The sequence below is a fragment of the Ambystoma mexicanum genome, chromosome 3p (assembly GCF_040938575.1).
Source record: "Ambystoma mexicanum isolate Mex_15411 chromosome 3p, UKY_AmexF1_1, whole genome shotgun sequence".
Classification (NCBI taxonomy): Eukaryota; Metazoa; Chordata; class Amphibia; order Caudata; family Ambystomatidae; genus Ambystoma; species Ambystoma mexicanum.
Genome location: NC_090925.1, coordinates 145,639,987 through 145,653,407, shown reverse-complemented (window position 1 = coordinate 145,653,407; position 13,421 = coordinate 145,639,987). Strand labels below are relative to the sequence as shown.

Below are 13,421 nucleotides of genomic sequence, written 5' to 3'. Positions count from 1 at the left end.
CGCGTGTGGCTGCGAGAAACAGGCTCCTCTCAGCGGGTGTTTCTGTTGAATGTCACTTGGAGCTCACTGCACCGTCCTAAGTTCACTGCAACGTCTTGCTCCCTTGTGTTTGGCGTTTGGGGCTGGTGCAATCCTTTGCCTTAAATGCTGGAGTGTTTTATTGCACTGTTCACAGGTGAGCGTGATGATGACTGATCGCATGACACGTGGAGAGTTGTAGGAATCAGAAGACGTTGCACATGCGAGATGAGAAAAATGTTCAGTGGAGCGCGTAGTGCAACGTATCTCCAGAGAGTTGCGTGCGCGGTGCAGCGTCTGCGATGAAGCAGACTGTCGGATTCTCCATGGAATGTTGGGGGTCTGAAAATGGGGCTTGCGTTCCGCGTGAGACGGTCAGACATGTGCAGCGTTGACTGAAGACACCATGTTAATCGTTCTGTGGAACGTTGGGGGCATGAGAGTGAGGCTCGCGTGCTCCCGCTTGAGAGCGGAACGTGCGCCAGAGCAGGATGTTGAAGGAGGTAAGTCTCTTAGATGTGTGCTTATGACCAAGAGTCAAAAACCAAACTACAGCCGCTTGCTTTCACTGGCTGCTCTTACCGGAATGCTGTAACGATGCTCCGGTCTATATTGCGGCGGAATTGAAGAGCCGCATTTCGATAGGGTGATGAAAAATTAGGAAATGGGCGCGTGGGGATAAGCGACATCCTCATTGCCAGTGTGATGTGGGGGCCTCTGCTGTTGCAGAGCCTCCACAGGGTGCGCTGGCCTGATTCAGCCTTAGGGCTCAGCGCAGAGCTAAAGAAACACTCAACCACTTGGTCTGCTGCATAAACCAGGACTGGCGCCAAACTGCCAGTTCCCGTGATTCCTTTATTTCCGGCTCCCGCCCCCCTGACACGTGACCCGGTCTCCCGTGACACGTGACATCACATTAGGATAGTTGATTTGGCAAAGCAAGACTTCTAACCAAGGACATCTATTTTCTTGCTTTCCTCATCAAGAGGTACAGGCAATTGAGAAGTTGAAGAACCTTCAGAGAGAGAGTTATCTCTTCTTGGGGATTACGGCCAATAAACCAGTTGCAGGATGCTTCCTTAGAAAAAGAGGGTCTGTCATGCGTCAGACTTTGACTCACAGTGGCCTAGCAAATAGTTTCCATTATTAAATCCAAGATAATGGGCAACAGATGAGCCAGAGGTCAGTGTGCTTCCTTAGGTTGTAGCATCTAGAAGTTGATTGACGACTTGTATTGAGGAACTGAAATAGTTATGCCCTTCCTGTCCCCTTTGAAAAGTTGACAATATCATCAGCAGAAGCAGGATTTAAGGCACACTCTATAGAACTACTAAGACATTAGAGCACTCACTCCCATCAGTGGTAGGACTGATGGCTTGAAGTGTGAGGAAATAAAGGTGTGCACGTTCTTACAGGTGAAAGGATTCTCAGAGGAGCAATATACATTGATCTGGGGATGTAGACAATCCTCAGAGGAGTGGGAGGCTTGCATATGGGTCTCATCTTTGCTCCTTTACTTTGTAAGGCACCTTTGTATGATTTGGCAGTGCCACGTGTTTTTCTAGCATGTTTGTGGGAGCCAGGGAGCCAGTCCTGCTGCTCAATCCATGAGCTAAGTGCACGGAGCGGGCTGGATGGGATCAAGGAGTTCGGGCGCAGCCAGGCTAGTGCAGGGGGAGGTAGCCCGGTAGGCCAAGTGCAAGTAAGGCAGGGGGCTCAGGGGAGACCAAGTGCACGGGTAGACTGTTGGTGGAGGGCCTGGTGCCCTGTAAGAATTTGAAGGAACAAGGCAGCCAGTCAAAAAGAGGATATGGGGACATTAACAAAAGTGGGGAAAAGGGAAGGAGTAACAGGAAAGAAGGGTCTTGAGAAGCTTCCGGAACTTAAGGAGATCTGACTCAAGTCTGAAAGGGGCAGACAGGCCATTCCAGAAGGAGGCACCTATGGAAGAGAGAGTTCTATCCCCCACTCGCTGCTTGGAAAAGCGTCTGATCTGCAGAGTGTTGGAGCTAGAAGACCGAAGGGCTCTAGCAGGGAAGTATTTAGGGAGAGAGAGTTGGCTGTAGTGGGGTGGATGATGCCGAGGGTTTTAAACTTGACCCTCGCAGCAACCAGGAGCCAGTGGAGAGATGTTAGGGCTGGAGAGATGCGGTCCCTGTGCTTGAGGCCAAGGATAAGGCTCGCAGTCCTATTCTGGATTAGTTGAAGGGGGCAAAGGCAGGATCTAGGGAGATTGAGGAAGAGGCTGCTGCAGTAGTCCAGCATAGAGAGGACCAGAGCTCTGCAGACATTCAGTTTCTGGGGGAAGGTGAGAAAAGGGAGAATGCCTCTGAGGAGGTGCAGTTGGAAGTGGGCCTTCTTGGCAAGGTCCGAGATGTGTGGCGAGAAGGAGAGAGAGGAGTCAAAGAAGACACCAAGGATTTTTCCCTCACCAGAGGGTGAGGGGTGGGGCCCATGGAGGGCGGCCAGAGAGTAGGACGGAATGAGGAAGCTGGGATCCCAACAAGCAGGATCTCAGTTTTACTAGCATGAAGTCAGAGATTGTTAGCAGCACACCATGCCTGTTTAGCAGTCAGACAGTTGGAATGAGAGAGGAAGAAGAGGCGGCAGTGGAAGGAAGCTTGAAGGAGAGCTGCATGTCGTCTGCATAACACTGGAAGTGAAGAGAGAAGGCGGAGATCAAATGGGCTAGAGGGGCAAGGTAGATGTTGAAGAGCCACGGCGAGACGATAGAGCCCTGAGAGAAGCCATAGGTGGAGAGTGTGACAGAGGAGAGAAAAGGGCCCAGTTGAACCTGAGATGGTCGGTCAGAGACGAAGGAGGTCAGCCAGTCCAGCGCCAGGTCAGTGATGCCAAGGGTATCACGGAGCCAATTTAAGAGGGTGGCATGATTGACCGTATCAAAGGCAGATGAAAGGTCAAGAAGGATGAGAATGGAGGGAGAGCTGCAATCGATATTTGAGAACAAGTCTTCAAAGGTGTTAAGGAGTGCAATTTCCATGCCTCTGGCTGCTCTGAAATCAGACTGGTGGTTGTGGAGACAACCAACAGATTCAGTGTGGTGGATCAGCTGGGAGATTACCAGCTTCTCCAAGAGTTTGCCCAGGAAGGGGTTAAGGGAGATAAGGTGGTTGTTAGCCAGGTGGGAGGGGTCGGCAGAAGGCTTTTAGAGGAGAGGGTGCACAAGGGAGTGCTTGAGGAGTTGCGGGAAGGAGCCAGTCACAAAGGAGTGATTGCAGAAATCAGCCAAGGCTGGAGCAAGGGAGGCAATGTTGTCATTGATAGTTTTGGAGGAGCAAGGGACCACCTGTTTGGAGGAGACTTTCATAGAGGACTTGTCTAGAGACCTCATCTGGTGATATGGGTGAGAAAGAGGAGAGTAGGAGGGAAGGGTAGAGGAGGGCCAAGGGAGGCCTTAGAACGGGTGAGGGAGAAGGGAGGGGTGTAAAGGAGAGCGAGGACAGGATGTCCTGTGTTTTGGTTAAGAAGTGAGAGGAAAGTGCAATGCAGAGGGTCAGGGATGGCAAAGGAGAAGTGGAGACTGCAGAAGGATTGGCGAGTTCCTTGCAGATATTGAACAATTCAGCCATGTTGTTAGTGACCCCAGTGATGCAGGCTTGGATTATAGGCCTTCTTCTTAGAGTGGATGGAGAATCTGTATTGCCTTTGGAGCAGGCGGTAGGCCAGTTTGTCAGAGGATGTGCTTGATGTCTGCCACTTCTGCTCAGCAGCTCTGCACTTGCATTTCAGAGGGGCTCGGTCAGAATCAAACCAGGTGTTGTGCAGGTTTCATGCAAATTCTCATGACCAGGGCAATGATATTCAGAGTGTTGGAGATAGAGAGGTGATGGTTAGCAAGGATCTGTGTAAGTGAGAGAGTCAGCGGCCAGAGTGGGAGGGGGAATGAAAGTGGTGGCAAAAGCAGCAACTGACACACACTCCATCAGTCGAATGACAGAGAAGAAGACTAGCATTGCGGGTGGAGGCTTAGCCGGGGAACCCAAGAGATCCAGGTGAGAGGACAGGAGAGCATGATCAGACCAGGATAGATGTGTAGTGAGAGGATTAGAGATAGGGCTGTCTGCTGAGATGAGAGTATCCAAGGTGTGTCCAGCTGAGTGCGTCAGACAGAGGGAAGAATGGTGAGGGAAAGAGAGTCAAAGAGGCTGCAGAAGAGTCCAGAAGCCCCATCAGGGGAGTCAAGGTGAATATGGATGTATTTGAGGAGGAGAAGCTTGGAGGCTGAGGCCAGGAGAGAAGAGGAGAGGTCAGACCCCTCCGAGAGGGAGACTGGACCAGGGGTCCTGTAGGTATTGATATTGATATTTTATTTCTATCGCGCTCGTACACAAGTGTTTCAGAGCATGACAAGGCAAGGGAGGGGAACAGTGGAGAACAAACCAATGATCTTACTAGGCCCAGTGACATTGAGAATGCGCAAGTGCATGGGAGAGGGGGAGGGGAAAAGTGCATGGAAGGGGTGAGAAGTGGAAAGTGCAGAGCAAAGGAGAAACTGCTAAATAATAAATAAATAAATAAATAATAAAGGCAACAAACAGTGGTAGTGCAGCCAGCAAGTGGCAAGTGCTGGGTTTAAGGCAGCAGAACAGGGTAGGTCTGATAAGTGCAGGAAGAAAAAGGGGGGGCTGTATGGGTACAGATACAGACCCCAGTGCAAGGGGTGCACTGGAGGCAATGTGGGAGGGTGGCAGGGTGAGCAGGTACCTGGGCCCGGAGGACAGAGGGTGGCCAGGTCTCGGTGCCAAGAGAGAACAGATCGGCAGGGGAAAGGGGGAGCAAAGGCAGAAGCAAATAGGAAGGTCTTGAGGTGCTTCCGGAACCGGAGATGGTTCTCCTCAAGTTTTAGGGTGGCAGGGAGGCTGTTCCAGAGGGAGGCCCCAGCCAAAGACAGAGATCTGCCCCTAGCTCGTTTTTTTGAAAAACGACTGACCCTTAGGGAGTTAGAGGTAGAGGAGCAAAGTGCTCGAAAGGGGAGGTATTTGGAGGGATAGCTGAAGGTATTTTGGACCCAGGCCCCAGAAAGCCTTGTCAGAGTCAGCGAGGGGATTGCAGAGGCAAGCCTGCAGACGAAGCATTTGAAGGAAGAGTAGGATTGAGTGGGTATGATAGTAGCAGGGAAGATCGGGGCCACTCCACCACCAGGCCAGTTAGGCCAGGGCTTAGAGAGGATCTTGTAGCTCTCCAGGGGAGCAGTGAGTCAAAAGTAGTGACAGAGCTGGCCGTGAACCATGTCTCTGTGAGAGCGAGGACGTCAAGGTCTAAGTCTTCAAGGAGGTTGCAGATGTCAGAGGAGTGTTTAACGGCAGAGCGAGAGTAACTAAGTGGAGCTGGTTGCCACCTTTGAAGGCTTTGCAAGTGAACAGGTCTCCAACGTGAATTACAATGTCAAAGATTCCAACTGAGAATTATTGGCTTTGATCAAGGACTGCAGAAAGAATTGTGATACTGCTGCATCACTGAAATATCACCCCACAGAATGATGGCTTGCTTCTCAACTTCCTGTGCAGAAGTGGCTCCCTTGTCATGAACTGAACGCATGGAAGGGACTTACCTGGCTCTATGAGTGATGCCCCCACTAATCTCCTTACAGCAAAATGTAATGTCTAGACAATCTGGGCCCTCTGCATGATCATCCTTGTTGGATGTGTCCCCTCATATTTGACACAATTATCAAAGACTGTTGGCAGGTTCCCTAAGGTAAAGCTGAAAGACATGAAAAACTAAGAATAACACAGGTGAACAAGCTTTACCAGCACCAAAAAGCATGTCAGTATGCAGTAGGTCATAAAAGACATTCATTGGGATAAACATGTTGGTGAATAAATCTTCTGGTCCAGAACTGTGGCTAGTTTCATTACCACTATAGCCCCCACCATTGGGGGTCCACATGCCACTGGCTCATTCCTCAAAAGGTGTAGAAAGTAATTCACTTTTATATCACTCCACGCTAATCCCACATAGCCATCATATATATCTATTTGGAGGTACCTTCTTTGGGAAACCCCATACTGGAGAAAATCCCAATCAAGACCTTTGTCATAGTAAAAATATTATAAAGCAGCTTCTGTAGACTTCTTAGGGTTATTTGTAAGCACTTTATTATAAGTTACATAAGCTGTTATGTAGGAGAGACCACCGGGTCCCATCACCCAGGCTCAACTGACCAGGCTGGAACCCTGGGGCATAATTCATTGCCAAACATTCCGCAGGCTCACTTAGCATTCCAAGATAGGACACATTAACATTCCTGCAGGCATGCATTGGCAATAAGCACATCATAACACATCTCCTCTCTTTCGAATAACAATCCAAACAAAGGGAAGCCACATACACACGCCTTAAATTTTAATCCCAAACACCTTCTGGAGAGATGTTACACAAAAGAACGGGCGTCACTGCATCTACATTAAACTTCAGTTTTCACAACATCAGAAACTTGAGATGCTTCGCCACCATTTGACAGCTTCAAACTTCGATACCTCACTAAAGTGGGATGTAATCCCAATCCCTTCACCACTACTCTATCTTCAAACTTCACTCTTTATTAATTTGGGACAAAGTCAAACCATGTTGCTGGTTACAATGGGAGGCTATCACTTCTCCAACGAGGCGATATCCCTTCAGACAATGGGATGCCATCCCTTCTCCAACTGGGCGATATCCCTTCAGACAGTGGGACGCTATCCCTATACTCAACGGGTCGCTATCCCTCCAACGGGGCGATATCCCTTCAGACGGTTGGACGCTATCCCTACTTATAATGGGACACTATCCCTATACTCAACGGGACGCTATCCCTACTTACAACGGGACGCTATCCCTACTTACAACGGGAGGCTATCCCTAATTCAATGTGACGCTATCCCTTCTTCAATGGGACGCTATCCCTAATTAAATGGGACGCTATCCCTAATTAAATGGGACGCTATCCCTTCTTCAGTGGGACTCTATCCCTAATTAAATGGGCCGCTATCCCTTCTTCCATTGGAGGGTATCCATACCTGTCCGCACCGCTCAACAATGGAGATCCACTCCTACATATTGCGAATTGTTCGACATATAGATATATAGATATAGGAAGGCGCTACACTCCCACTATGCCGGGACGGAATCCCTACACATTCTTCACACTTATTATGGGAAGACACTACCCTCCCGCTATACTGGGATGGAATCTCAACGCCATCCCCCCATACACTGGAAGAAATACCTACACAACTTCACATTAAGCGAACTATGGGAAGGCGCTACCCTCCACTACTTGCCTCGCCCTCCGACTACCTCATTAGGAGGCTAGCTCTACTCAACTCAACTCTTTGAGCACACCGAGGACATTGGGAAGATGCTATCTCCCCTTTAGAACATCAACAACTTCTTACCACATCCATACTTCTGGATGACTGGGGGCAGTGGTCTCTCTGCTTCTTCTGCTGCTCCCCCACCACAGCTCAGCTTTCTTCCTCTCTGCAGGGTTCCCAAAAATCCTTGTCGCCAATATTATAAAGCAGCTTCTGTAGACTTCTTAGGGTTATTTCTAAGCACTTTATTATAAGTTACATAAGCTGTTATGTAGGAGAGACCACCGGGTCCCATCACCCAGGCTCAACTGACCAGGCTGGAACCCTGGGGCATTATTCATTGCCAAACATTCCGCAGGCTCACTTAACATTCCTGCAGGCATGCACTGGCAATAAGCACATCATAACACAAACCTTTATGCTCCATAAGGAAACAGCTTGAGAGTAATGAAAAGCATGGGCTGCTACCACCAGGGTGAACCAACTGCTAATCCCTCTGGTGTAACCACAGACATTAAATTTTAGCAATAGAGCATATGGGGAATGTTTGTCAGTTTAGCAGGGCACACTTCCCTGTAGAGAAACCATATTTACTTTCAATAGTGACCATCCTCATGCCTGTAAAGCCCTAAAAATAGTATTCTGTTAGAGTGATAAATAAGCACGATTTCATGGTTGTCACTTCCCCGTGCAAAAACACTGTTAGAATATGCTCACCTGTGGTAGTATTCAGAAAATGTTGGCCTAGAACAGTGCTTTGATATTCAGAGGTGATTGTCAATGTACCTGAAAATGAAAATAATATTACCAATATGTTGATTAAGAACATGATGTCATGATTTTCATCTTCCCCTGCTTAGCAGAGCCTAAACCACCTCCCCAAAGGCAGTTAAAATGCCCACCTGGGGCTTTGGCAGGTTTTTGCAGCAGAAAATAGTGCTATATGTGAGACAAGACTCTAGATCGAGTTGGACCTTGGTGCTTAGTGTAAGTGTAATCACTTTCCCTGAGCACCTAACATGTTTACTATTGGAAAGCAATATTATAGCAGGTCTATCCATAGAACCTCTAGGAACCAATTCTTATTACCCTTGGTAAAACATTAAAATCAGATGCTATCAATAAGATCCATACAAAGTTGTATCACTAAAACATACTCATTAACAGCACACAAAGAACACTCTATGGGCATCATTACGAGTCCGGCGGTAGCCGTGCCGGTAAAACCAGCAGGCTGCCGCCAGACCCATAGGGATTTTCTGCCTCCGGACTTGCCGGAATTAGGTGATCCAGTAATTTCGGAGGCGGCATTCTGTAAATCCCCATTCCCGTGGAGTCCTTTAGGACTCCACGGGAATGGGGAAGTGGAAACACCAGCACCATGTGGTAATGGTGCTGGTGTTTCCGCGTCCGTCTACAGCTGGTGGTGTTACGCCCGCCAGGTCAGACCTGGCAGGTGTAACACCACACGGCCTCAGAACTCGTAGTTAGCCGGTTCGGAAAACAGTGCCGATACGGTTTTACCGGCACCGTTAAATCCAGACCGCTAACTTGTAATGAGGCCCAATGGCCCTCAATACGAGTCTGGCGGTAGCCATGCTGGTAAAACCGGCAGACTGCCGCCGGACCCATAGGGATTTACCGCCTCCGGACTTGCCAGAATTACTGGGGCATTACAGCCCCAGTGATCCGGTAATTCCGGAGGCGGCATTCTGTAAATCCCCATTTCCGTGGAGTCCCATAGGACTCCATGGGAATGGGGAAGTGGAAACACCGGCACCATGTGGTAATAGTGCTGGTGTTTCCGCGTCCGTCTGCGGCCGGTGGCGTTACGCCCGCCAAGTCAGACCTGGCGGGTGCAACACCACACAGCCACAGAACGCTTAGTTAGCCGGTCCTGAAAACGGTGCTGGTATGCTTTTACCAGCACCGTTAAATCCGGAACGGCTAACTTGTAATGAGGCCCTATGTCTTGTTTACTATGAACATATATTTTTTTTATTATGGAGTAAACATATTTATTTATTTATTTGTATTTGTAAAGCGCACAACAGCCCGGGGGCATCGTGGCGCTGTAATATGAGCATTACACATAGTATAATCTAACAATTATCTCAAATACAAGCAATTGTGTAGTTGGATTTAGTACTAGCCTCCTAATCTTCACTTCTAGATATCTCAAGTCTACAATCAATCAACTATGTGTATAGCCATCAACAATATAGCACAGTAAAATGTAAAACTATGCTTACAGTGGTGCTGTCAGGATTGGTGAGAAAATAGACAGGTAGGGTTATACCAACCACCATAAACCCATTAACAGAACTGATCAGAAACCCGTAGTTTCTAAAGCCATGCATTTAACAATGGCAAGTTAAATCATTGAATCCACCAGTTGGATTTCTAACTTTCATCCACTTGTGCATATGTAGGACCAATTATCCTGAATGGTGTACTGTAAGTAGAAGCAGAGGAGGAGTTTATATATGCTTTTCCCAGACTTAACACACACCAAGGCCAGTACTTTCCCATGCTCTAGACTAGAGAATAGTCAGTAGCTAACTTAATACATGTATCTCCGGTCTGTATGTAGGACCAAGGAAAGATAAATATGTAGAAAATTAACAAGTTACTCTCCATGATTCCTACTATACTACCAGCCAGACTATAATCTCCCCTTTCCTCCCTTTTTGTTGAATATAGTTCCCTTGTGAGAACGGGACTGGAGCATTATGGGAAGCAGCATTAATTTAAAAAAATAATAACATTGATTCGGGCATCTGGATCCTCACTCATGCAAACTCTCAGCCCAACTGAGAGTCTGTTCATGTAGCACCATATATTGGGCCTCATCACAAGTCTGGCGGTATCCCGGCGGTAATACGCCAGGATACCGCCAGCGCAAATTGCAGTACAGCTACTCGGTCTGGCGCTATTAGCGCTGGATAACGAGTAGCGGTTGGGCGGTAAGTTCCCATTCCCCATTGGTCCATTGGACCCAATGGGGTTGGGGGGCGCACTATTACTGACTGTGGTAATAGTGCCGGCGGTAATAGCGGCGAAAACGGGTGCTAGGACATTTTTAGGTAAAAGACCCACTTACCGCCAAACTCATGATAGGGCCCGTCCTTAAATGTGTCAGTAATAACATTACCGCCGCATTTAAGGGCTACTGCCCAGCTCGTTATGAGGCCCATTATCTGATCTTTTCAAGGGAGGTGAAAGGCGCTCTATAAGGAAAGGGGACTTTGGATTAGGTCCACAGTAGTCACTGCGTTGAGCAAAATAAATTGACTTACCTGTAGGAATAGCTCTCTAATTCTGCTTTCATATATTGTAATGCATATTTGATGGTTGCAATACAAAACAACACAATCTAAAAAATGTCAGTCCCAGTTTGTGACAATGTTCAATGCCTGATCCTTTAGGTTTTTGATGGGGGGGTGCTACCATCGGGACAGGGTGCCAACAAACTCTCCATGATGCAGGGCCTGGGAGTGCTTTAGGAAGGATTACCTGGAAACTACAGAGCACCTGGGTCAAAGTGGAATGACTTATCAAAAGTGTCATAATTTCAGAAGGCGGTTTAAGGCATGATGAACCAAGCACGATTTGATTATTTTTTTTAATATGTTTTTGTTATCTTTGTCTCATATCCTTCAACATAAATTAATGTAGATTCAAATATGTCAAAATAAAATTGATTTACATCAGTAAAAAAGATCACTGAACTTAAAGATATGTTGAAATAGATGACACAGCCTTTTTTTTTTTTAGGTATATTGCACCAATCCCATTAGTTTGGAAAGGTCACCGGACCCTTTATTGAAGGATACTTGTATATCGACAACCTGTTATCTCAACACACCCCACAAGAGAGCCACAGTGAGTCATTTACTGAGACTGAGACTGAGAAGCAGATCCAGCACAATATTGTTGAAGCAGGAGAATCTCTGTGTATATTTGGTACATTGTTCTTACCCGTGTGTCCCAACCCAGGCACAATGTCTCCAAGATGGTGGCTGGGCCAATTAATGGCTTAGCGTTCCACTACATATGACCCTGCCCTCTTGCTTGCAATCGAAATCAATCCAGCTGCATGATTGGCATCACCAATACTTGCAAAGAGATGCAAATGATGCCCACCAGCTTCCACTCACCCCTGTGTACCTCTAAGGGAGGGGCCTGAGTGAGGCCTTTAAAAGAGACCAGGTTTTGAATCATGATGTGTGTGCTTGGAGAAGGAGCCAGTGTGAATTGGGAGGTGGTTGTAAAAAGGATAGGCTGGCAGCAGAGACGAGGGTGGAGATGACAGGAGGAGCAAATGAGCTAAGACGAGGCAGAAAACAGGAGATATTACTAGCAAGAGCAGAGATAAGGAGGTGGTGGTAGCAAGTAAGCATGTGCCACATTATATGCTTGAATTTGATTCACCAGAATATTCACTGTGTTAGGGCTCCAATGAATTTCGGATAAATGAGTTTGGGCAGGCAGATTCGTCTGGAGATATATATTTATACATATAGGTCTGCTGAGGAATCTTTCAGAAAGGGGTGAGTGGGGTTGTGGACTGGTGTCTGTTACTGTTTGAGAGCTAGAGCTTTCTTTTCTCCGCATGTTTTTTGTTTATAAATAAAACATCATTGCATGTTGTGCTTTTGATATATTTACAGGGAGCCAGAAAGAAGTAACATTTAAAAGGAAAGGAAGAATTAGGTGTATGTTGCTGTTTCAGAGAAGGATAATTTGCTTTCATTTTTAGGTAGTGTTTTGTGGTGATGTAAACAAAACAGTGTTGCTTGTTGTACATTGAATACATTTACAGTGATACATTGAAAAGCAAACAAGGAAATTCAACTTTAGATTATAGCAGAGAACTTGGCTAGGGTGGTTATAGGCACTGCTAAACAGAATACTGTTTTATTTTTATTTTTTAAACCACAATTTAAGAACAATCTGCATTTCATAGAAAGGTAGCCAAGCCTGTGTGATTATTTTTGAGAGATTTGAGTTAGTCTGCCAGGCATTACAACAGTTTACTCTCACAAAAAGCAGTTTGATTGAATGTTCTTGCCACAACTTTGGGGAAATAGAAACACGTTTGGGGATGCTGGAAAGATTGTTGGAGGTGTTGATTGCAAGCAGTGGGCATTAGCGGCATGCTGATTGCCTGTGTGATGCAACACACCAGTTGCTTCAGCACTCGGACGAGGAGAAATTTGCACTGGGCCGGCTTGATTGAACAGTTGCATGTGCACACACCCACAACACGGGCAGTTGAACTGCGTTGGGGGGAGTATAACATTATTTGGAGGGGTGCAGTCATTGTTGGAGGTGCTGATCACAGGTGCTGGACATTAGTGGCAGGTTAACTGGCTGTGTTAAGCAACCACCAACTACTTGATCAGTTAGGCGCACCCACACACAACACAAGCAGTTGAACACATTTTGGGAAGCTGGCCGAAACATTTGTTTTATCACATGTGGTAGTAGTAGCAGTTTGATTGGTTGTCTAACACCATACTCTCCCTGCTTGAGAAGTAGGGCAGAGGAAGAATAAGTGTGAGCAGAGTGTCTGGTGTGCTGGGAGGACCCTGCTTGGAGTTCTACCTGCGGAAAACTTGTTCTGCTTATAAAATCGGCTAATTTCGAGCCGCAGATTTTTTGTCACTGAAAGCACCTCAAAGGACTACAACTACATTGGTGCCCCTGTGCTGGACACCAAGCTCCACCTCCTTCAACGCTCACATTGGCCATAGAACCTGCCCCGTGATCGAAGTGTAGCAGAGTGTGAGCAGAGTGTCTGGTGTGCTGGGAAGACCCTGCTTGGAGCTCTACCTGTGGAAAACTTGTCCTGCTTAAAAAATCGGCTAATTTCCAGCAGCAGATTTTTTGTGACTGAAAGCACCTCAAAGGACTACAACTACATTGGTGCCCCTGTGCTGGACACTAAGCTTCACCTCCTGCTACGCTCGCATTGGCCATAAAACCTGCCCCAGGAGCGAAGCGTAGCGGAGTGTCTGGTGTAAGTCATAAGGCAGTAAGTCATCGCCAGAAAGGCTCCTCGCCAAGCTCCCAAGAACA

The 13,421-nt window shown here is 47.2% G+C and overlaps 1 protein-coding gene across 2 annotated transcripts in view; it reads right to left on the bottom strand.

Annotated features, from left to right (window-relative positions):
* Positions 1-13,421, bottom strand: part of LOC138579502 (uncharacterized) — a 1,088,345-nt gene that overhangs the window by 151,427 nt on the left and 923,497 nt on the right. For both annotated transcript variants that reach the window (XM_069649821.1, XM_069649823.1), the window contains exon 12: positions 8,055-8,123. In XM_069649821.1, coding sequence (XP_069505922.1) covers positions 8,055-8,123 — 69 coding nt within the window. The remainder of the gene's footprint in view (positions 1-8,054; positions 8,124-13,421) is intronic.